The following is a 21284-nucleotide window of genomic DNA, read 5'->3' on the forward strand; positions in this document are numbered from 1 at the left end:
CAGAGTCCATGGGGTTTGCACTCATTTAAACTGGGCACATGATCTGACAATCAGGACTTTAAAACCACCATTTTTGGGGTGTTTTGGGACTTATACAGATTCCCTAGCTGGTCATACATAACCTGACGAAATTGCCAGAGTTCCACTGCTGTGTTTTACTGGTGAAGAAGTGCAGATCCCTTCCTGTGCTCAGCAGTGCTGGGCAACATCCCCTCTGCACCTCAGCAATAACACCCCATGTCAGGTGTATGCAGATCTCCCAGGGTGCCAAGGCTTTGTTCCCAAGCTGTCTACAGAAGCAGAGTTGTCCCCGAATCCCTTGTTGGCTCTGTGTGCTGTGATGGGGGGGCCTGGCAAGGCAAGTGTTGCTGGTGAAGTTGGTGATGACCCAGAGATGTGAATGGGAGCATTGCTTAGGCTGTGGCTGCTGCTCCTGCCTCCGCCTAACACCTTGTGTAGTCCTCATGGTGGCAGCTGAACGTAGGCATCAAAGGGGGGAGCTTACTCTGTAGTTTTTGCTTGTCACTTTACTAATATCTTCATGCAGGTTGATTATGCCTAACAAATTTTGATTACTTTGCAGTGCAATGATCAAGTGCAAAGGGAAAAAAAAAAGAGAGGAAATTACAATATTCTTACACTACAAAAAAAAAACAACTGATATAATCAGTTCCAAATCAGAAATGCAAGAGATTATTTAAATAATATATCTGTCATTTTCACATTGTGCACAACTTGATGATCATTGCTTCCTTACCTGCCGTTGTCATTCCTGAAAGCAAGGTCTTGGAAACTGTCCATTTTACCCTTCTGGCATGAATTTCTGCCTGTTTATATTTGTGCACAGTGTCCATCAGTCAATTAGCCCATCTCATCTGTCTATCGATGTGGATACGACTGGTTACGTATCTATTGTATTTCTGAGGTATGTAGGTCATGTCTCCATTGGGTACTGCTGACTCTGCTAGACAGCAATTACACGAACGCTGGCTTTTACTGGAGAGAAAAAGAAACATTGTTAGGAAAGCTGTCTTAAGATTTGCCTTTTATTTTCTATAGCACTCTAATGGAAGGACTACCTTAAGTGTTCTGATGACTTTTGATCAGGCAGGCTGGCTTGCATGGGTTTGCTGTGCATTTTCACATCTTGCTGCTGCGTTTGCATTGCTTTTGTCTTGGCTATTACATAATCTGTTAGAACCTGCTCATTTGCTCACTTTCCTTTCTTTGCTTGCTTCTTTTTTTTTTTTAACCCACACTATTTTGGGAAGTCAGACCTACACTTCTTGAGTGTTGCTCTGACCCTCTGACAGAAAGTGAAGCCTCTTGTCTGCTGGGCGCAGCTTCCGAGGAGGTGACCTTTGGGGATGGAGGGCTTTGGGGCTGGAGATTGACTGCAGATTTCTGAAGGAAAGGGAAATTTGATGAACCCATGTCTGATCCTGTGATGCTGCCCAAGCACATGGTGTTTCATGATGAGATAGGACGATTTCTTTGTTCAGAGCTTGAATGCTTCTTTCCCATTAGTGACACAGAGAGCCATGCTGGCTTGGTTGTGTTCAATGCTTAACACAGGCTCAGCCTCAAAGATGTGAATAGCCCCAGTGAGGTCATCAGAGGTCTTTGCATGCTCCAGGTCTTTACAAGTTAGGCATGTACTTTGCTGAATCAAGACTGCAGCTCTTCATGTTCCTTGTCCTGCATTGCTCAGTACTTCGCTGTGTTTGATCCTATATTCATGCAGTTTCTCACCAGAAGAACCACTGAGTCATCTAATCTGGTATGAACCCCAAGTAGTGGCTCATCAGCCAAAATTGCTGGCGAACTCTTTCATCCAGTTCACCACCTTTTTTCTGAAGGAGAAGGGAAACAGCTGTTTGAGCAAGGACCAGAGCCAGACAGCTGGACGCCTCATCGTGCAGCCAGCCAGGCTGCTGCAGCCGCCCGCAGTGGCCAGGCTCTCCTGGCAGCAGCATGGGCCCGGCCCTTGCCGTGCCTGAGGCGGGACACCCAGCTCCAGTCTGACATCTCAACCCTCCAGACCCTCAAATTCATGTGTTACTTCCTGCACTGTGCACACCAGCTTGTGTCTGGCTCAGGCTTTTCCCAAAGGCCTTGAGAAAGCTGGTTGTATGCGTGCCTCCGTATTCTGACACTGGGTCAGGTATGGGGACTGCAGTGCCTGGGCATGCCTGGTTATGCCTCCTCGCTTCTGAGTACCAGCTTCTTCTCACCTTTGAGGCACTCCTATTACCTAGTGAAGTCACTTCTCAGTCATTTTTGCTCAAACCCAGCACAGCTTGAGTTATTCAGACCTCCCTGAAGGCAGATAACCCGTTGGCCACAGCATCTTCCTATCAGGGTATGTTGAATTTCCAGTGGGGAGTGGCCTATGAACAGTCACCCTTGGCATGGTCAATGGGACCTGTAATCCTTGTTTGCAGGTTTCATCCTGGAGTTGTATTGAGGAGCATTGTGTTTTCCTGGTCTGTTTTCCCTCTGATTACTCATTTGTATGAGTCAGTCTTAGCATTGTGCCAGTCCTTGTGTCCGTGTGAATGTAACTGTCAGGGACTTTGTATTTATTTCACTGATGAAAATTTGTAATACTAGCAAGGCTAGGAGCAACCCCTGTGGAATCCCACCAGAAATTTTTTCATTTGGTAGAAATTCCCCACTGATGCCGTTTAGCTAATTCTTAAACCATTCAATATACGCTTGAATAAAATGATGTAGTGCTGTTTTTTAATCAAAGTATTATCTAATATTAAATCAGCTGTCTTACTGAATGCAGGTAAGTTCCATGTGTGCAGCTAGTTTCTCTAACCAAGCTTATAGTTTCAAAGTGTAAAATAAGGTGCTTTGTTTGTTTTTCTTTTCTGTTGTTTTAAGATCTGGTTTCTGTAAAACCAAGTCAATTGACTGGCTTTAATTATATTCTTTTGCAAGCATATCATCTGGCTTCTTTGCAAATATGGAACAAATATTTACCAAACACCTCTGCCTCTTTTTGAATCATTAGTATTAATCCTGTCATCTGTAGCCAGCAATAGGCCTACACTGGATTTTTTTATTATTATTATTTTAATTTGCTCTAAGGTCTACTTGAATGTCACATATTCGTCAAGCATAGATTTTTCTCTGAAGTCTTCAGCTTCCCTTTTCAATTTGCTGCACTTCATAATTTCCAACACACGTATAGATTTTGTCCAGAAAAAAAAAAATAAAAGAAAAACTTTTTTCCATTTTTTTTGAACCCACATTAGTCAGCAGGACATAAAGAAGTCTAGATCAAGGAAAATTTTTAACATCCAGTCATGCTGAAATGAAGAAAAAGAGACTCCAAGCCTCATCCTGAACCTTGCCTCCGTCTTCCATGGAAAAAATAAACACTCAGTTTTTGGTGAAATTGGCCAACCTGATGTTTGCGGTGCCTCTAAATTTTCTGTTAAAAGCAATGCTAGTCTGTATTTCATGAAAAATACTGGCATTTTGCTTTCTTCGGAGATTGTCTGGTCGGGAGGGGGGTCAAAACAACAGTCTGCCGCAAGTCATATGTCTCCACATTAATCCACACAAGGAAGTGTCTGTTTCACTTATTTCCAAATGGGGAATGTTTTCTTTAGAGAGGTAGCAAATTGATTTTCCCCACATGGAGCATGGGATATCTCATTTCCAAAACAAAACTTTCAGAAATGGCTACACAAGTCCGCTCTTTCTCCGTGTGGGTTAGAAAGCACATAATTCCTTAATGTTTCCTGCAAGGTTGTTCACTGCTCTGCTCTGGAGTTTCCCGGTCAGGCCTAGCATGTTCCATTATAAAGAAAGGAATAAACAAGTGTTTTCATTTAGAAAAAGTCCAGTAAAAATAATTTTAATATTCAAGCTGTTTAATGTCAGCTTGAGTAAGCATGAGGGGTGTGCTTGTGTGTATGCAGAGCGGCTGTGTGACCTCCACAGCTTGGTGAGAGCTTGAGTTGTTGGTAGGTGCTCATCATTGACTTCCATAGGTGTACTTAGGACCCCCATTGAGACCTTCCCCAAATTCAATTGATACTGTTTTTTCCTAAACACAGGTCTGGGGCTTTTTAAGCGTAGTCTGATCTTTTGCTTTATTTTTCAGCCGCTTTAAATTGTAACCTTTTGATGCAGTATTAGTTTACTTGCAGCTTGCTCCTCTTCAGCTCAGCATGCCTGGGCAATAAATGCCCCAAGCCCTCCTTTTTGGACCCTGTTTCCAGGAGTCAAAAGATTTTAAATAAACTTTCCGGGGTGAAAGGAAAATAAATTAAATGTACGGTCCCAAAGTCAAAATGCAGAAAAGGGAATGAGGGGAAGGAGATAAAATAAAGAGATGGTGGTGACAGGGAAATCAAGGAAGCAGCTGGGACTCCACAACGTATGCAAGGTTTTTTGAGACCATGCTTAAATCAGCAATATGCTTTTCTCAACTTCCAGATATTGCAGAATGCCGGAAGCCCCCTAGAGGGGTAAGTGTTAAAGCCATGAAACCTGTTAACCTTCTATTCATTACATTTTAAAAGGTGCAACATGTAACCATGCTTTTCAGCCAAGAGCTAACTTTTGCCAGGCTGCATTAGGGATGTCCTCAGCAACCAGCTATTTGCCACCTGCTAAGAGGCACGGTCAGTTCATGGATTTTGTGGAGACCTGGGGCTGTTCTTCTTACCTTGACTTCAATGGCCAGGCACCTCTGTATGCCACCTCCAGCTTCTGTTTGGCACCCGAATCATTCATAGCTCTGGAATCTGACACATCCTGCCATTTCCACCTCCCTCGGAGGGGAGATCTCCTAATCTGTTCTGTGTGTATTGATGGTTTTGCAGCTTAGGGCCAAGGATTCTGGTATTACAGCTTTTATGCATGTGTGTGGAAACCAGAAGATAGGTGAAGGACTGGCACAGTGTGGAAAGATTCTGTGTGGGGACATTGTGCAAGGTGTCCTTCAGGGAGGAGCGGTTGTGGATGCGTTTGGCAGCTGTGCTGCCACCTTGCCTCACGTCTCTTCTGAACCCAGCACCACTGTTCATCCCTGTTTACTCACTTCTTGCAACTTACACTGCTCCACCTAAATCCTGGCTTATGACTACCTCCATCTGGTACACTCTCACCTCTACATTTAGAGCTCACCTAACTCTGTGAGCCCTCCCTAAATGTAGACCCAGATCTTCTGCTGGCCCTTCTTTATTGATGGACATGTAGATTTTTAGAAGGTCAGTTGATTTTTCTTTTAATTGATTTTTGCAGTTGGCAAAAATGCTGTTCTTCCTTCATCTTGCCACAGAAACATGGTCACAAAAAACAGCAGGCAGCCAGAAGAATCTGGTTGGCAGTGTAAGTTGTAAGTCCATTAGCTATGCTGAGTACATTCCTCAGCAAAATATGGCAATGGCCTTCTTTTCCTTTTTCCTTTTTTTTTCTTTTTTTCTCCTACTTTTGAAGTGTTTCTTAGAAACTGGAGTATCAGCAAGCCAGAATCAAAAGTCGTATGAGGAAATAGTTACACAGGTCAGAGAGGCCCGGAAAGGCAAGAACTTTGATCGTGGGCATTACTATTGTTTAGATGTGCTCTAGAGTAAGAAATGTGGAGCAAGCAATTAAAAGATACATGTTTTAGGCATGAGTACAGTACTTGTTTACTTACATGGTTTGCTGAGCAGCCAGCAAGGTCCAAGGTTATTTTGGGCTCAGCATGAGTAAGTGATCCAGGTATGACAAATGAGGTAATGCATTCCAGGCTCATTAAAAACTCTTGGCTACACCACTGATTTTGACCAAGTGCCAACATAACTTGACCTCAGCTGTGTGAAGGCCACTATTTTTTTTTAACACCCTCCCTTATAACAACAAATCTTTTGCATCAGCCAAAATACATGCATATAGAGAACAGTGTTATTGGGAGGGTTGAACTCACTGGACTTCCAGTGATAATCAGACTCGTAAAAAAGAGGTAATTTTACAGTAACTGACCTGCTAAATTCAGGTATCCCAAAACCACACAGCCATTGTCTCTTGACTTATTCGTGCCTCTAGAAGTGGTTGTGTGTACACAGTACAGCGTGGATGTAGCTCAGGTGAGGCTGACCTGGTAACAGGGAGATGGTAAGCTCTGTGATCACTTCCCCATCCTGGACAGATAGGAAAAGAAGGTGGCAGGTGAATGTGCTGTCTTGTTGTGGCAGACTGTTTTTCCATCGTAGGTAGTGTTAATGGTCATGGCCGACTTTGGCAGCTCCCACTTTTGGGTACTTCTCTTTCCCCTGCATAGAACTTGCCTTTGGTGGGTTAAAACCAGAGCTGGGAGTTGTTCTCGGCAGTGAGGCTTGGAAATTCTCCTGTTTCTCATGTCCTGCTGAGCAGGCAGTGTCTGTGAAAGTCAAACAACTGAGGGTGATAGTGACTGGAGAACAGTAGCCACAACCTTATGAATTTTCTAAGTGAGCAGGGTAGCTTCCCTCTCCCTCTCCTTCTGGCCTATCCCAGTCACCTGCAATATCCTGATGTTTGCACATTGGTGAGAGTGCTGGAGGGGAAGATGTAATTTTTGAGCAATGATGCTGTTTCTTGGCTTCATGAACAGAAAGAACTTCTGGCTTTGAGGAAACATCTAGCTAGCCTGAGCAGCATTAGCCTTGAGCTCCTCTCTTTTCTGTGTGGCTGTCTTGGTGGGTCAGAGCCTACTACTGAGCTTATCTGTAATTCCTCGTCTTTATTTCCCTGCTCAGATGCCTCTGGACTGTCCTTGTTTGGTTACTGTAGACTGTAGGCAGCTTGTGCAAGAACAGGCTTTGGGAGCATCAGGTCAGCTTCTTACTGGGATATGTTTAGACAGCAAAGATTTGCCAGCCTACAGATAATCTAACTCGTTGTGCTATGCATGACACAGCGTTTGCATTTAACCTGTCAGGTGTAACAGTTTGCAGTAAAAACATGTAGGGCATTGCTGGTGTTTTGGCAGTACAGAGCACAGCCACAGTTTGGGGACTCCTCCGAGCTCAAGGAGTGTTCACTCTTACTGTGTGCATTTTGCTGCTAGCTGTGTTTTACCTGGCCATACCTGAAAGGTTTGCCAGGACTCAGCAGGTGAAAGGAGTGGGAAAAACCACATGCTGGCAAAAGGCAATCATGTTGTCAAATGCACAGGAAAGAAAGTTTTTTAACTGGTGCTGTGTTGTCTCTCTCATACTCCTGTTACAGGCACTCACACTAAAGAGGTGGCAAATAATGCAAACTTTTTTCTGTACTTATTTATTCATTTTTCACTTTAATTTTCTTTGCTTATGTTCTCACCTTCTGGGAATGTGCAAGTTATCAGGTCTCACTGCCACAAATGCTTTCAGAAAATGAATTTGAAAGCCATATGCACAAACACATGAAGAAATTGAATGATTTTGGATATTCTTAGGTAGTCATGCCAGATGTCCTTCTCCACTAGAAAACAGAAAAAACCCCACAGGATACTCACTTAGCTGTCCAGTACCTACTGAACATCCAGTGTCATCAGGAAAACTGAATGTGACTAAGCCACAAAATGTGTAAAATTTCTTTAAAGTAATTATGAATAACAAATTCAAGACATTTGCAGTGTGCTCATGAATATGTCAAAAATTAAACAAAAGATGACAAAATTAAAACATGACTGTGACTTGTAAATTCTTTCTTTGGTCCTAGTCATATTTCCTAGCTCACACAAACAAAACAAATGTCACTGAAATGCAATAATCTTCAAATAATGCATTTATTTATACTGGTTTAGGGAGCAAATATTAATGGCTTTGTTTCAAGTGTGACTGGAACTATGTCAAATGTTTTCTTTTACAGAGTAGCTTTTAGATGCAAGGACCTTCTCTTCTGATATTAATTCCTATTGCTGCTTTCTTGTTAATTGTGTGTCAGATCTGGAGTGGCTTTAGGTGATTTAAAATCATACCATGGGGCATGTGGGATGGTCCTTGTGTGTGCTGCAGACAGACCTTCCCTGCTGCAGCTCCTGAGCCACGGGGAGAATGCAAATACCCCATTTCATAGTGGGTTTGTGCCAGTTCTGCCATGGAAGGCTCCAATTCAAACAGTGTTTATATGCAAGCTCAATATACCTGGAATTTAGGAACAAATGCCTTCTTGCTTTTAAAGCTTTTAGCAAAACATTAGCAGTGCTTTATAGTGTGATACAAAGTACAGTGCCAAAACTCAGGATAACAAGTGTGTTTGAAAAACACTGAGCCTTGAACTAGTTTCTTTATGTGTTAAAAAGAAAGAAAGGAATGAAGGAAAGAAAGAAAGGACAAGTAATTCACATGCAAGTATATTTGATGGTAGCTCAGCCACATCCCTCTTTGGCCATTGGTTGAGCCAGGCCTGGGGATCAAAGGTTAATCTTCTAACATGTGTGCCAGAGTGTAGTAAATTGAGGGAACATTTCTATTTCCTTCAGTACCTTTTCAAAGAAGATGCGACTGCCGAAGCAGACCGTGGTTAAGGATCAGTCCATCCCATCCAGGTCATGTGCCAAAAAACCCCTGTAGGCATCAGGAAGACATCAAAGGTTGCGCGGGGTTTATAAATAAGGCAGGGCGGCGTGGCCAGGGCTGGCGGTCTGGCAGCCGGCGCTGGAGTCCTCGGAGCTCATCCCACGCTCCCGCCGAGTCGCTCATCTCTGTTTAGATGAGTAATGGAGCGGCTGGGGGAGGGGATTTGGAAGCACGGAGCAAATACTCTTAGTGTTCATTTTGTGTAGGGCTGACATCCACACCAAGTCGAGACTCCCAGCGACGTAGTGTGCAGTCACATGCTGTAGCATTCATGAGTACAGATATAAATCAGGCAGATGTTTGTCGACTGGAATGGGTAATAATTTCTTTCTCTCTTTGTTTGATTTTGCATGTTAGCCTCAGATGACAATTTCAGAATTGCTTTCTGCAGTACTTTTCAATAAGCAGAATGTGCTTCACTGGAGATAGATGGAGATATTTCTGTAGGGAGATAAACATATTTTTAGATAGACACAAATATGGGCTTACACCCATATGCACATACACATATATATACACACACACATATAGAATTTTTTTTTTTTACCTTACACCAGTGTTGGGGGAAGAAAAAGGATTCTGACTTTTTATTTTAAACCCACAGCTTTTCTTTTTCTCTGAACAGACCAAATATGACAGTGTTACTCAAACTATAAAATCAAATTAGCACCCTTTATTATGTTTGCAAACTAATTAAAATGTAAAATGTCCTGAAACCACTGGCTTACTGTGTGACAAATGTAAGATTAGAAACAATTAGAAGACACTCAAGAGGTTTGTGATGTTTAGATTTCTGACATTGTTCTAATCATCCCTTTAAGTAATGAAAACAATGGTTACCTAGAAATTAAAGGTTTAAAGGAAATTATCTTATTCGGTACAGTCATTAGTTAATGATTGTTTATCATTATAAATGTTGCCATAGTAGTCAGAGGCTGATTTTTAAATCTGAAAGCAGAGGGGACATGTAATAACGAGCTAACATCTGCTTCATCTGTTATTTCTATATATGATCATAATTTATATTGTAATACCACTATTGAAAGATGAGTGTGATATTTTTTATGATGATCCATATCCCATTCCTCGTATGGCTCAGCACAGTTAGGATTTAGTCACTGTGTTATTTCAGAGCTGTTTTATCTTAAGAATTGGACAAAACTGAAAGTGATTCATGTTAATTTGTATGTGTGGTATGTAACCCTTATGAAACAATCAATCACTTATTTCAGTACTTGTCAACTTCCAGAACTAGTTGTTAAGGGGTTTTTTTAATCCGTTTCAGGACTCGGGTAATTTTTTTTTTTTTCTTAAACTTTTTTAGAATAACTTTGACAAGAATGACAGGATATATAAACATTTCTTGGAGCTGTAAGGAATTGCAGTATTTCAGAGCATTTCCAAAGCCAGATGTTTACCAAAGTTGGAAATAGCAGTTAGTACTCTTGCTTGAAGATTAGAAATGAAGGCAGCAGGGTGATTAATGCAAAGTTACCTATTAATATTCAATTTTATTCTTTTTTGTACCATGGAGAAATATTTGTGCTTTCTCTCTGAGTCCTTGGGAGACCAGTGTTTGACTTTATATTAATTAGTTATGTGAAAGTAGAATAGATTTGCCTTGGGGGATATTCTATAGAAATGTATAGTGTGTCAAGATGTAACCCATAGAGGATGGGAGTCTCGTAATAAGCATTTACTGTAGACAGATGTGTACATTTCTGTGACTGATTGTAGTGGAATTATTTATTATGCTTTCAGCTATTAAGAATCCAGTATAAGACAATGTGCTCAAAGTGTTCTCCATTAATTTTCAGCGCCAAATCTTAAAGGCAGACCGCGCAAAAAGAAGCCATGCCCACAGAGAAGAGATTCATTAAATGGCATTAAGGATTCCAACAACAATTCTGAAAGCAAAGCTGTTGCCAAGGTAAATCACTTAATAATACTCTTTTCGGTACTCTCTTCTTTTTTTAGGTAGAACCCTGCCTGTTTCCCAGCATGCGATTTCAGAGTTAGAGTGTAACTTATTTTCTTGGAGAGATAAACATAATTTTGTTTCAATAGTTTTATTTTTCACTTTAAATCATGCCTGTGTTCAAAGTTACCAGCAACTATAATCACCTAACAACCTAATGCTATCAGCTTGTTGGTAACTGGTAGTGCTTAAGCTTTCTTGGCACCTAGTGTTAGTTTTCACATTCTGTGACACACAAACATAGTTTGTGGCAGTATCTTCGAATTAAAAATAAACCTGGGAGCAGCTCACCCTGTTACAATGTACTGCTAAATATAAGTTTGAAGATAAACAGACTATGAAACAAGAGCTGCCTCAGTAATGGTTTCTAAGAAGCAAACACAAATGACATTACCCTGATGTTAAGATCTCAGCATTTTTAAATTAAGGAAAAAAAAAAAAGATTAAGGCAGAAACTCAGTATGAAAGCTTAAAAAAAATATCTGGGCTGTCTCTTTAATACTTACTGCTGAGCTGCATGTTCCATGGTTTGCTGAATAGTGCATGCTTTTACAGAGTCTTCTGTATATGCTGCAGTGCTTAGCCCATACTGCAAGTAAAAATTGGATCACTGATTAATGTCTATAGACATAATCTTTAAGATATTTATGGGTTTGTGTCTTTTCCCTAAAATATTTTAAAATGGAGTTTCTGTAGTATAAATTGCATCCTATTTTCTATGTTGTCTGAGTGGTTTTAAATAGGAATTTGGTTTTCTCTTTAAAAAAAGAGCAGCACAAATGGCTCCTTTCAAGATGATTTAATTTGAAACTCTAAGGTGCAAAGATGGAAAATTACTTAGAGCTATGCTTGATTTTTATCTGAGGCAGAACTTTGTCACTGGATACTTTTAAGCTAAAGAGCTAATGAGATTTGCATATACTGAATTTCTACACCAACTCCTCCCAAATCTATTGTTTCAATAAATTAAATGGATGTGTATCTGAAAAATGCTTCCATTGTTGTGACCATCTCTTTAGGAAATACAGTGAATGTATAGATCCATTTGCGTTGGTATTGTTGTACACAGTGAATGTCCTGGGAGATTAGGAGGTTAAAGAGGTCAAGTGGAAGTGTTCTGCTCTCAGTTTCTCATAGGAAGGCAAATTAAATTCCACCTCCTCCTCCTCCCTAGGAGTTCAGTTAAAATTGTGCCTTCTGTTGATGACGATAAAAGAGGCTGAAGTTCATGATGAAGCTCTGCCCTTAAGTCACTGTTTCTCTTCTTTTTGTGCCCTATTGTGCTCAGTTGGAGTCTGTACTATCGTATTAGACAGGCATGGTAAGAGGTGATGGAGCCTGGTGTGTTGAGTTGCGGGGTCCTGCCAGATACTATAGAGTTTGTCTGAATGTTTTCTCTGTGAAAGAATGTGCAAAATCCGTTGTGTGAAAATGTCTCAATTTCCCTCAATTCCCCCTTCCCCCAAGCCATTTTTCATGTTAAATGTTGCCAGTGAACTGCGGTATAGGCCGTATTGTCAAAGCACCCCAGACTGTTGTATAAATTTGTAGTATAAGTAGTTCTGCCTCTTCAGCACCTGATGTATAGGTGTTAGATAATTAAAAACAACAGTAACACTTCATACTAAATTGTTATCCTCTCTGTTTATATTTGGGTTCCCATTACTAGTCAGATGGGAGGATATTTCAGATAAGAAGTAATTCCACCTATTTATCTAGTCATACTGTGCTCATCATTGTGCAGATATTAATAGCATTAATTATCTTGGCCAGCTTAATTTCATTATAAATAATAGACATGCTCATGATGTAATGTCCTTGCATGTAGTCACACTGACTTCACTGTGGCTCTTCACATCAATCTGTGTCTCAGGGCTGTGGATACACTTCCATGAGAGGAGCACAGCAAAGCAAACCCTCTACAGCAGATGAGCTGCACTTTGTACAGATCCTGCCAGTGGGTTACTAGGGAGGGAGGAGAAGGTTATTTGGGGAAGGGGAGGAATAGAGATCCACCTACTGTCTTCTCATTGCTGGGAACAGTTGGGATGTTAAGTTGTCATCTGAAGCTCCGTGTTGACTTCACCATTGGTTATCCTCCTCTGTGAGTACTCCACGTCCGACTAATGCTGACAGTGGGTCCATGGAGAGCAGGATTGAACACTGCTCATGTAAACAGGACAAATCCACTTGTGTCAGATGCTGAAGCGTTTAGCAGTCCTGTCCATATTCTTGTTCCTGATAAAATCCCTTCTGACCAGAAGTTGTGCTGCTTGCATTCTCAGATCATGTCACTCAGTGTCTGGCAGCACCCTCATTTCTCAGTGGCGGGGTGATGGCTCTGACAGAGTTGCAGTGGCTGTATGGTTTTGGGTTGGGAAACGGCATAAGGGGCATTCTGAAGGCTGTGGCTATGAGCCTATCAAGACCAATGCAAGCTGCATAGTTGTCATGACTTGCTGAATTTCATGTTCTCAGCTGCCAGTGACTAGAAAGCTAAATTCTTAAAATGTAGCTCTCATTAGGCATGTTTGCCTTGAACCATCAACAGATCGCTTTGAGGGTATCAGTTACCTGACAAGGAAAAGTGTCTGGTTTGGTAGGAGCAGCTCTGGGTCAATTCCAGTATAGGTGGCTTGTTAAAAACAGAGTGATAGTGGCACAGACAACGTGGTCCTGGACCTAGCAGGTGCTGCCAGAGAAAGTGGGCTTTTTATGTACTGCTTCTTGCTTTTGATTTCTTTGGTGGTCGCTGCATCCATTTTAGTGCCTCCTGAGGAAGATCCAAGGGGAGTTTCCTCCCAGGCTGGGAAGGGAATACAAGGCCATCTACTCCTGCAGGATCAGCTCTCCTGGAGAGGGATATATCAAGCTCTTCTCTTGAAACACTCCCAGGACTCTGGAGGCTTTCATACTTGATGTGCCATCAGTGCTGGACAGGCTTTTGGAACTTGCAGGCTCCAGCAGATGATCCTCATTGTACCTGCTTCATCTTCCCAGAGAGTGTTCCCAATTCAAAGTGGGTTCTAACGCTTGTTAAAACTGGCTGATCTGACCACTTTGAGGAACTGAAAGGATTAACTTGTTAAACACGGAAATTGTCCCCAAATGAATCTGTTCATTACATCTCCTAGTGCAAATGCTAAAGTAAATCTCTCACTTCATTTGTACAGCAAGATCTGGGAAATTAGTTTAAAAGTTGCCAGGATATGCTTTTCCTGTGGCCACAGGTGGCCTGGCATGCTCTCAGACCTGGAGATTTATTCCGAGTGCCTCGGCCATTATCTGATGGAAACTGTAAAATGCAGGTCTGTTGTGGTCTGTGTTGTGTGTGACCTCTGGCAGGAGAAGACAAACACACTTGTGTACCCATGAGTGTTCACTGGCCATTTGGTCATGGATCATCCACCTCTGATGGAGCACACAGCAGGAGGTGGTCAGATGTTCCAGAGCCCATCTCAGTGCACCCCCATCTTATCCAGCTTAACCCAGCAGTGGCACTGAGTTTGTGTTTTGAAAGAGGAGGGCAGTTTGTGGTGCTTGGTGCAAATCTGGCATAGTTCTCACTGATTTTGGTATGTTTATGCTGGATTTACACTGGTGTTACCCAGAACGGCATTTGGCCTTTTTGGTTCTCATTAATCATTAGTCATGGCATTCATCCATATTGCCCGTCTGATGGTGGGGAGGTTCCAGAAGTGAGGCTTGGGCCTTAAATGCTGAGCAGATGAAGCATTGTAGCCTTCACCAAAGCGTTGTTGAACTTGACACTGCCTGGAGTCCACACATTGTATTTTAGCACCTCTGAGTCCCACAGGGACTTTGACCTTGCTTCTCTGTAGAAGAAGGTAGAAGAGAGGAAGAGAGGAAGGCTGTGTGTACCATGGGTTTTTCCTACTCCCGGTGGCTTTCTAAATATGACTTTGTCTCCATGAGGGTAGTATCCATTTTCATTAGTTTGCTTGCACAGCAGTGAGCTTTGATTTCACTTAGAGTTCATGCCCAGGTTGTCTTGCAAACGTTCTGAATTGTCCAGCTTGAAAACGAGAATCCAAGCAAGTGGGTGAAAAACTGAAAAATTGTTCCCAGTTCTAGTGAATTTGTTCCAAATTTGCAGCTCCAGCTAAAAATCCTAAAATTATTGAAGTCATGCATTCCTTTTGTGAGTGTTAACCCAGTCTTTGGTGAAGCATTGAAACCTATGACAATGTAATCTAAACTTTATAAGCGGAAGCTGTTAAGTAATTTTTGTGACATGCCAAAGTAAAAAAAGTCAAGGAATTACAGCTCTGACCTGAAAAGTGGATGAGGAAGTCCAAAGTTCATTTAATAGGAAAAAAATCCTGTTAGCTCCTCTGACTTTTGGATGAAACCCATGATATTTACAAAAGTTTAATCAACAAGCAGATCTATTACTAAAAGGCAAAGGATGGTGTCTTGTGCTATAGGAAGACAATATCTCTTCGAGCTGTGCAACTGGAGAATATCAAGCAGTACACTGGACATACTTCAGCAGCAAGTGATCAAGAAAAATCCGGCAGGAAGTCCATTTCCCACTCCCTGCTGCATTGCCTGGGAGGAGTGAGCCTGTACCCTGCAGTGGCCAATATGGAGGTTTTTCAGTAGCATCAGTTGCCATGGAAAATTGTGACCACTTGTCCACTCTGGTTAGAAGCTGCCATTGCTTTGTCCTGCATCTGTGGAAAACTGTGTAGCAGATCACCTGAAGTCAGTACTTTCTGCAAGGTTAATACCTGGAGGAGTATAAAGATTTTGCTTTCCCTGAGCCTGAAATGCCAGAGTATCTCTATTAAGATAAAATAAGCATATTGTGGTTGTGATCTTTTCAGTGATATGTTTGTTGTTTGTTTATAAGCACTTATGTGATGCTCTTCATAGCAGTCGCTTCCAACCTGTCAACAAGTATCCAGAAAGCACCTGGTTTAGGAGTGACGGTTCTGAAGGAGGGTCCATGGGTTGCTTGACCAAGAGCTCCCGCCTTTCTGCGCAGCAGGGATACCCTGCTCTCCTGTGGTGTCCTCCTAAAATACCAAATACTGGCTCTTAGAGTCTCCCTGCTCCCTCTGGGAGCACAAAGGACATGTCTTGGATGGGGTATGGAACTGCCAGAAGGCTCCTCCTGATGGCACTCAGAAGCATTGAAGGGACAGTGCAAATCCAAAATACATGTAACCATCTCCACTACCTTACATTAGAGAACTCCCAGTATTTCATTGGAAATGTATTGGATCCCATGGTCCCAATGTCTTGGTCATGGAGAGCTTTTAAACATCAGGTTTCTGCTCTTTTTTTTTTGTGTACATACCTTAAGTGAATGCTTGATTTGTAATTTGCTTGATTCGGTGAGAGGATTATCATCAAGAGGGGCTGCAGGATTAAGCCAGTCTCACTGGCTGTTTTTCCCCATGTATGAATACTGAGGAGAGGTAAAGTGATTCCAACTTACTGATTTCCTGACTGGCACAAATCTGCTGGGCAGTCCAATGGGAGACCTGGAGCTCTGGGACTGGTGATGCCAGTGTCTGCCAGGAAGGGCTCCAGCTACCAGCCTCTCCCTCCTGCTAAATGCTTAAGACTGTGCTCAAGTTTAAGCAGATGCTCAAATCCACTTGACTTGAATGCATGCTACAGCAGAACCTCCACTCCTTTGCTGAGGGCTCTGCCTGGGGTAAAGCTTGCCAAGGTTTGCATCTATTTTGGTGGGCCAAAGGAGAGAAAAATGTGTCATTTCAGAGCTGGCTGCTGAGCATTCCTGGAAGGGGCTGAGCACCCTCAGCTCCAAGGGTTGTCTACGGGAGCTGACAATGCTCAGTGTCAATCCTGGAACGAGGGTTATTATTAGACTTGCTAATGGCAAGTGTATGTGAGAGATGGAAGCTGTCTGTGACATAGCAATGTATAGTCATAAAAATGCAGATCTGGAGAGCATTACCAATGAGTTATAATGATTTAAAGATGTGGCTATTTAAAAATGTTGTGACTAAGATTCAGAACAAGACATTTAGCTCTATAAATAGCTTCCTTTGTTTCCCCTCAAACACAGTCGCATGGTTTGGCCTTCATTTTTTTCAACAATCCATTCTGCTAGGAGAGGGTATTTATTCCTTAAGTGAAAATTAAAGGTTACCCAGATCTGATATGACATCTTTTCTTTTCCCAGGTAAAATGTGAGGCTAAGTCAGCTTTGCCCAAACCCAAGAGTAACAACAGCAACTGTAAGAAAGGCTCAAGTGAGGATAAATCAAAGATTGCCGTAGGTGAAGAATGCAGAGCTGATGAGCAGGCTTTCCTTGTGGCTCTTTATAAGTATATGAAAGAAAGGAAAACACCAATTGAACGAATACCCTATTTAGGTTTTAAGCAGAGTAAGTATCCTTTTTCTCACTTTCTCGTTGACATTTTAGAATGGTTTGGCTTCTCTGGAGAAAGCAATTGCACACAAAGCCTATTTTAAAGCCTTATGGATGGGGAGGGACCATGTTTATCTCCACACATTTTCCCGTCCAGGCATTTCACTGTCTTATGCCTAGATTTGCATCTCTTCCTTCTGGGGTAGTTGCTGCCGGATATTTATAGGTTTAAATCCGCTGATTATGACTAGAAATAGGCATGTTGAAAACTCTCTAGTTTTCTGTTTTGTAAATCTGCAGCGTCTGTAATGCCTTTCTTCTGAGTTAATAATATGACGTATCTTTATTGTGCCCAGATGTTCTTTATGAAAGGACAAATATTAAAGGAAGACATTTAAAGGTGGTCAAGAAAAACACAAAAGGGATCATATTTTTAAGCCCCAGAATGTGTTTATAGTTAATAAATTACTGACTTTGGAGAATAAAACCAGACTGTATCTGCTTAATACAGAATGCAGTGTTTAGAATTGCTTTGGCATGTACAGTTTGTAGTGCCACAATCTGTAAATTAATTGTATGTGGAGAAGATACAGTTGAAACTGAATTTTGCATAAATATGGCAGCACAATGTAGATCTTTCACGGTTTCCAACAAAAGCTGTAAATGGGGGTATTTTTCCTCCATATCTATAGATTAAATGATACTTTATTTCCTTAAAGGGAAAACGCCATGGATTGAAATATTATTTACTCTAATTTATCTCCAAGATTAAAACCATGTGTTATTTTGATGAAGAATGTCAAACCTGTATGTTTTACATAACAATTTACATACCTAATAGCAATTGGCGCTGATTGCAACAGGCCTCCAGCAGCCATTATAAACTTATATAACTCCGAATGATTACAGTGTTTGTCTGAAAACTGGCTGCTTGAAATGGGAGTAAAATTAATGTACTATGAACAGCTTCGTTGCATTATGCATTGATTCAGATTAAATCAAGGCCTAAGCAAAGCTCTTGATAGTTTTGAAGCAGTACAAGGTTCAATGAGGCTTTCAGAACATTTTGTGTTGAAGAAATTTTTTTTTCTCTCCCCTCCCCCCCCATTTTATTCTGCACTCCCTCAAGCATGGGGACAGGGTGGGCTTAAAAGACAAGCTAAAGTATTATTTCTAAAGTTGCCCACTGGGGTAGGACCCACTGCTAACATTTAGCTGGAATACATTGAAACTTGCCTGACATTCCTTATGAAGTAGGGGCCTGATCCGGCAAATACTTAAATACCAGGAGTAGGTACGCTGAGAAGAGCAGAAATGTTTGCAGGATGGGGCTCTCTATTTGTCCAGCAAGGCTTGTGCAAACATTGCCAATATAAATCGGCCGGTGGGAAGAGGCAGTACGTACGCTACAGCAGAGCATCCCTCCATGGAGAAAGATCCCGTTCTCCGTGGTCCGCAGCATTACTGCTGACCTCAAGTATTTGTAGTGTGTCTGTGGGGATTCACTGTTGGTAGAATTGTGCATACATCTTTGATAGGGCTGACATGAGTTTTTCTTCTAACAATTAAATGAGATAAAATTAAAATAAAATAAAATAAAATAAAATAAAATAAAACAGACACCTGCAAGCAGTGGCCTCATGGGACAGGGGGCCGGGATGAAAAGCATGTGAAAGGGGAGAAGTTCTGCAGGAAATAACAACTCTCTCCCAACACATCTTTTGAATTGAGTTGCCTCTGTGCCTCTGACCCCACAGCCACGGGCAAGGCACAACCAGACACAGCATAATTATTCCAGTAATGCTCATTCGTGCTCCATCTGGGTTCATTCACGCAGGGCCCGCTAGAACGCAGCTTATTGTTCATTGATTATGGAGCCCATTATCTGAGCTGCAGTAAATATTCAATATTGTCTAATCGATAGGCCTGCTCTGTGTGGCTCTTGCTTGCTTGCTAATGAAACCAGTATTAAACAAATAATTAAAAGTAACATTCTTCCCAATGAGTAATTTTTATTATCAAAGTTATGGAAACGTGCTACAGTCATTATACCATGTCTCTTATCAGCAAAGTCAAATGAGCCCATTACCTTTGTCTCAGTGTATTTTTCCAGTCCTGTTAAGGAATCTGTGTGTTCTCTTATATGTAATTCAAAATATATATAGTATGGGCTAATATTTACTCTTCAGATTATGTAAATACCTCTTTGGAAAATGTTTCACAGGAGTTTTTTTCAGGGGCTGTGAGCTTTTTTTTCTCTATTTTTCTTTTTTTTTAAACTGTTTAATTTACATTTCTTTGAAATATGTTGGCTAATGCAATGCTTATCTAAATACTTATTGTCCCTCTAACAGTTAACCTTTGGACTATGTTTCAAGCTGCTCAAAAACTGGGAGGATATGAAACAGTAAGTGTTTAAGTAACTTAAATGAAATAATTGTGCAATCTAACGTTTCCCTGCTAGAAAAAAAAATGTAAAAGCAAACAATCATTTGCTGCATTTTAGGCTAGCTGTACTCCTTGTGGGTTTATTGGACCATTTTTGGAAACGGTCCCAATTAGTTCCAGATTTGGCAAAATTGTAAACTTGTCGTAAAAACTACAAGTGGAAAACATATGTAACTCTTCCCTGTCAAGGAAATTAGTTGGGTCTGTAATTTTTTCCCATGTTGAGAAAGGGCTATTATTGTACAACAAGCCAAGATTGCATAAAAGAAATTTCCCTTGGCAACATCCCTGACATCTGTTCATGTCTAATATGGGAAATGTATTAAAGGCTTTCAAAAGTAATCAGCATTGTCCATTAAGGAATAGTATGCTGCAGAATCTTCTCTTATTCCAAGTGTAAAAGATCTTTATTAGACAAGGGTCAGTACCACATAAACAGGAAGTTATCAAAGTAATTCAGAAAAGTCTCTGACACTTTTTATCAGCTAACCATATCTGACAAGAGCAGTTTATTTTTAGCTCACAGGAAAATTTGATGGCCACAGATTTTACAGCATGTATTTTGAAGCAATAAAATATTAGAGCAACAAACTTAGATTAAAATCTTGAAATGAGAAGAAAGAGCTGCATTAATGTGGCACATTGAGATGACATCTGTAATAAAAAAACAATTGGCATAGGAAGATGTCGTCACTGGAAATATTTTCTTTGCACACAATGATCAGATTAAGTTGTTCAGTTCCTGCCGCAGTTGGATGAAAGAAATTATTTTTGCTTTGTTTATGAAGTAATCTGGGACATATCTGTGCTGTAGAGAAATGACAAGAAGAAATGCACTATCAAGAAACTGAAAGTCATTTGAACCAAAGTGCAAAACTCACTGTTTTCCTTCCATACAATAAAACACATTGTTCTGTACATCAGCAGCCTGGGCTGGTTAGCAAGGGTGTGCCTGGGATTTTGTGAAACGTGAAATCTAACATTCTTAAAAAAAATATATATATACGCTTGATTTGGCTTTTATTGTTGCTCTATCTTTCATTAATCAGCACATACCATGGTTATGTACAGGGGTGTGTGTAGGCATGCTCATGGGTATGTATGAATGAATAGCTACCATAGATAGATCGTTACAGCAATTATGAGCCAACAGTAATTGCTTGAGTTGTAAAGTGCAACGAAAATGAGGGCTAAAATCTTGAACTTGATCCAGAGCACTAGGGAAGGCCAGGAGGGAGATTGAAGGGAGAGTGGCATGTTCAGAGTGCTCAGGGAGGCGAGCAGTTTTCACAGCAATGTTTCGGGTTTGCTTGAGGGGACCGAGTACAGAAGCAGAGATGTCAAAGTGGTGGCTTGCTGGAGAGACCTGAGTTTTAGTGCGAGAGGCAGAGGGATGGATTTAGACGTGCTGGAGCAGGTGAGCCTCTGTACCTGAGGCAGAGCAAGAACAGGATTGTGAATTTGTGGCCACAAGGCCAGAGAGCCAGGTTCGAGAAACATGACAGGATCAGAGGGGAAGGATCACATACATGAGAATGTCAGCCAGAGTAGCTTCAGTCCACACTTGTCTGAAAGCTCCTGTCCTTTTCTCGATGACAGATGTTCTCTGTTGTGCAGGGGCATTTGTCACCTTGAATGAAAACGTACTGGCAGTGCTTATTCTTCTTAGAGAGTAAGCTAAGCAATTGCTTGCTGTTCAGTAAATGGCAAGGCAAGCACAGCTCACACCCTCTGACATACCCGCGAGCCCAGCTTTGGTTGGAGAGTGACTGTATCTGAAATGATGGGCCTGATCCTGTTTCTGTGATGTGAGTAGCGTCTGTACTCTTTGCAGGCAAGCTGAAGTTGGGAGGACTGTTGTGATGCAATTTAAGTTGTATATGGAGCATGAGGTTTCCTAACCTCATTCTCTTCTGTTAACAGTCTCATCCTCAG

The 21284-nt window shown here is 41.3% G+C and overlaps 1 protein-coding gene across 3 annotated transcripts in view; it reads left to right on the forward strand.

The window, feature by feature from the left end:
* The window catches only part of ARID5B (AT-rich interaction domain 5B), a 117533-nt gene that overhangs the window by 68593 nt on the left and 27656 nt on the right, over nt 1-21284 (forward strand). The window contains exons 1-4 of one of the 3 annotated variants that reach the window (XM_042033365.1): nt 8849-8868; nt 10370-10482; nt 16712-16916; nt 19256-19308. In XM_042033365.1, the coding sequence (XP_041889299.1) occupies nt 8865-8868; nt 10370-10482; nt 16712-16916; nt 19256-19308 (375 nt within the window). In that variant the 5' untranslated portion in view covers nt 8849-8864. Of the gene's footprint in view, nt 1-8848; nt 8869-10369; nt 10483-16711; nt 16917-19255; nt 19309-21284 lie in introns of those variants that run through there. The other 2 variants (XM_042033363.1, XM_042033364.1) reach the window with 2 other exon arrangements.

The sequence above is a fragment of the Corvus kubaryi genome, unplaced genomic scaffold (assembly GCF_017639235.1).
Source record: "Corvus kubaryi isolate FWS band 111438036 unplaced genomic scaffold, C.kubaryi_AGA036_p1.0 37357, whole genome shotgun sequence".
Taxonomy (NCBI): Eukaryota; Metazoa; Chordata; class Aves; order Passeriformes; family Corvidae; genus Corvus; species Corvus kubaryi.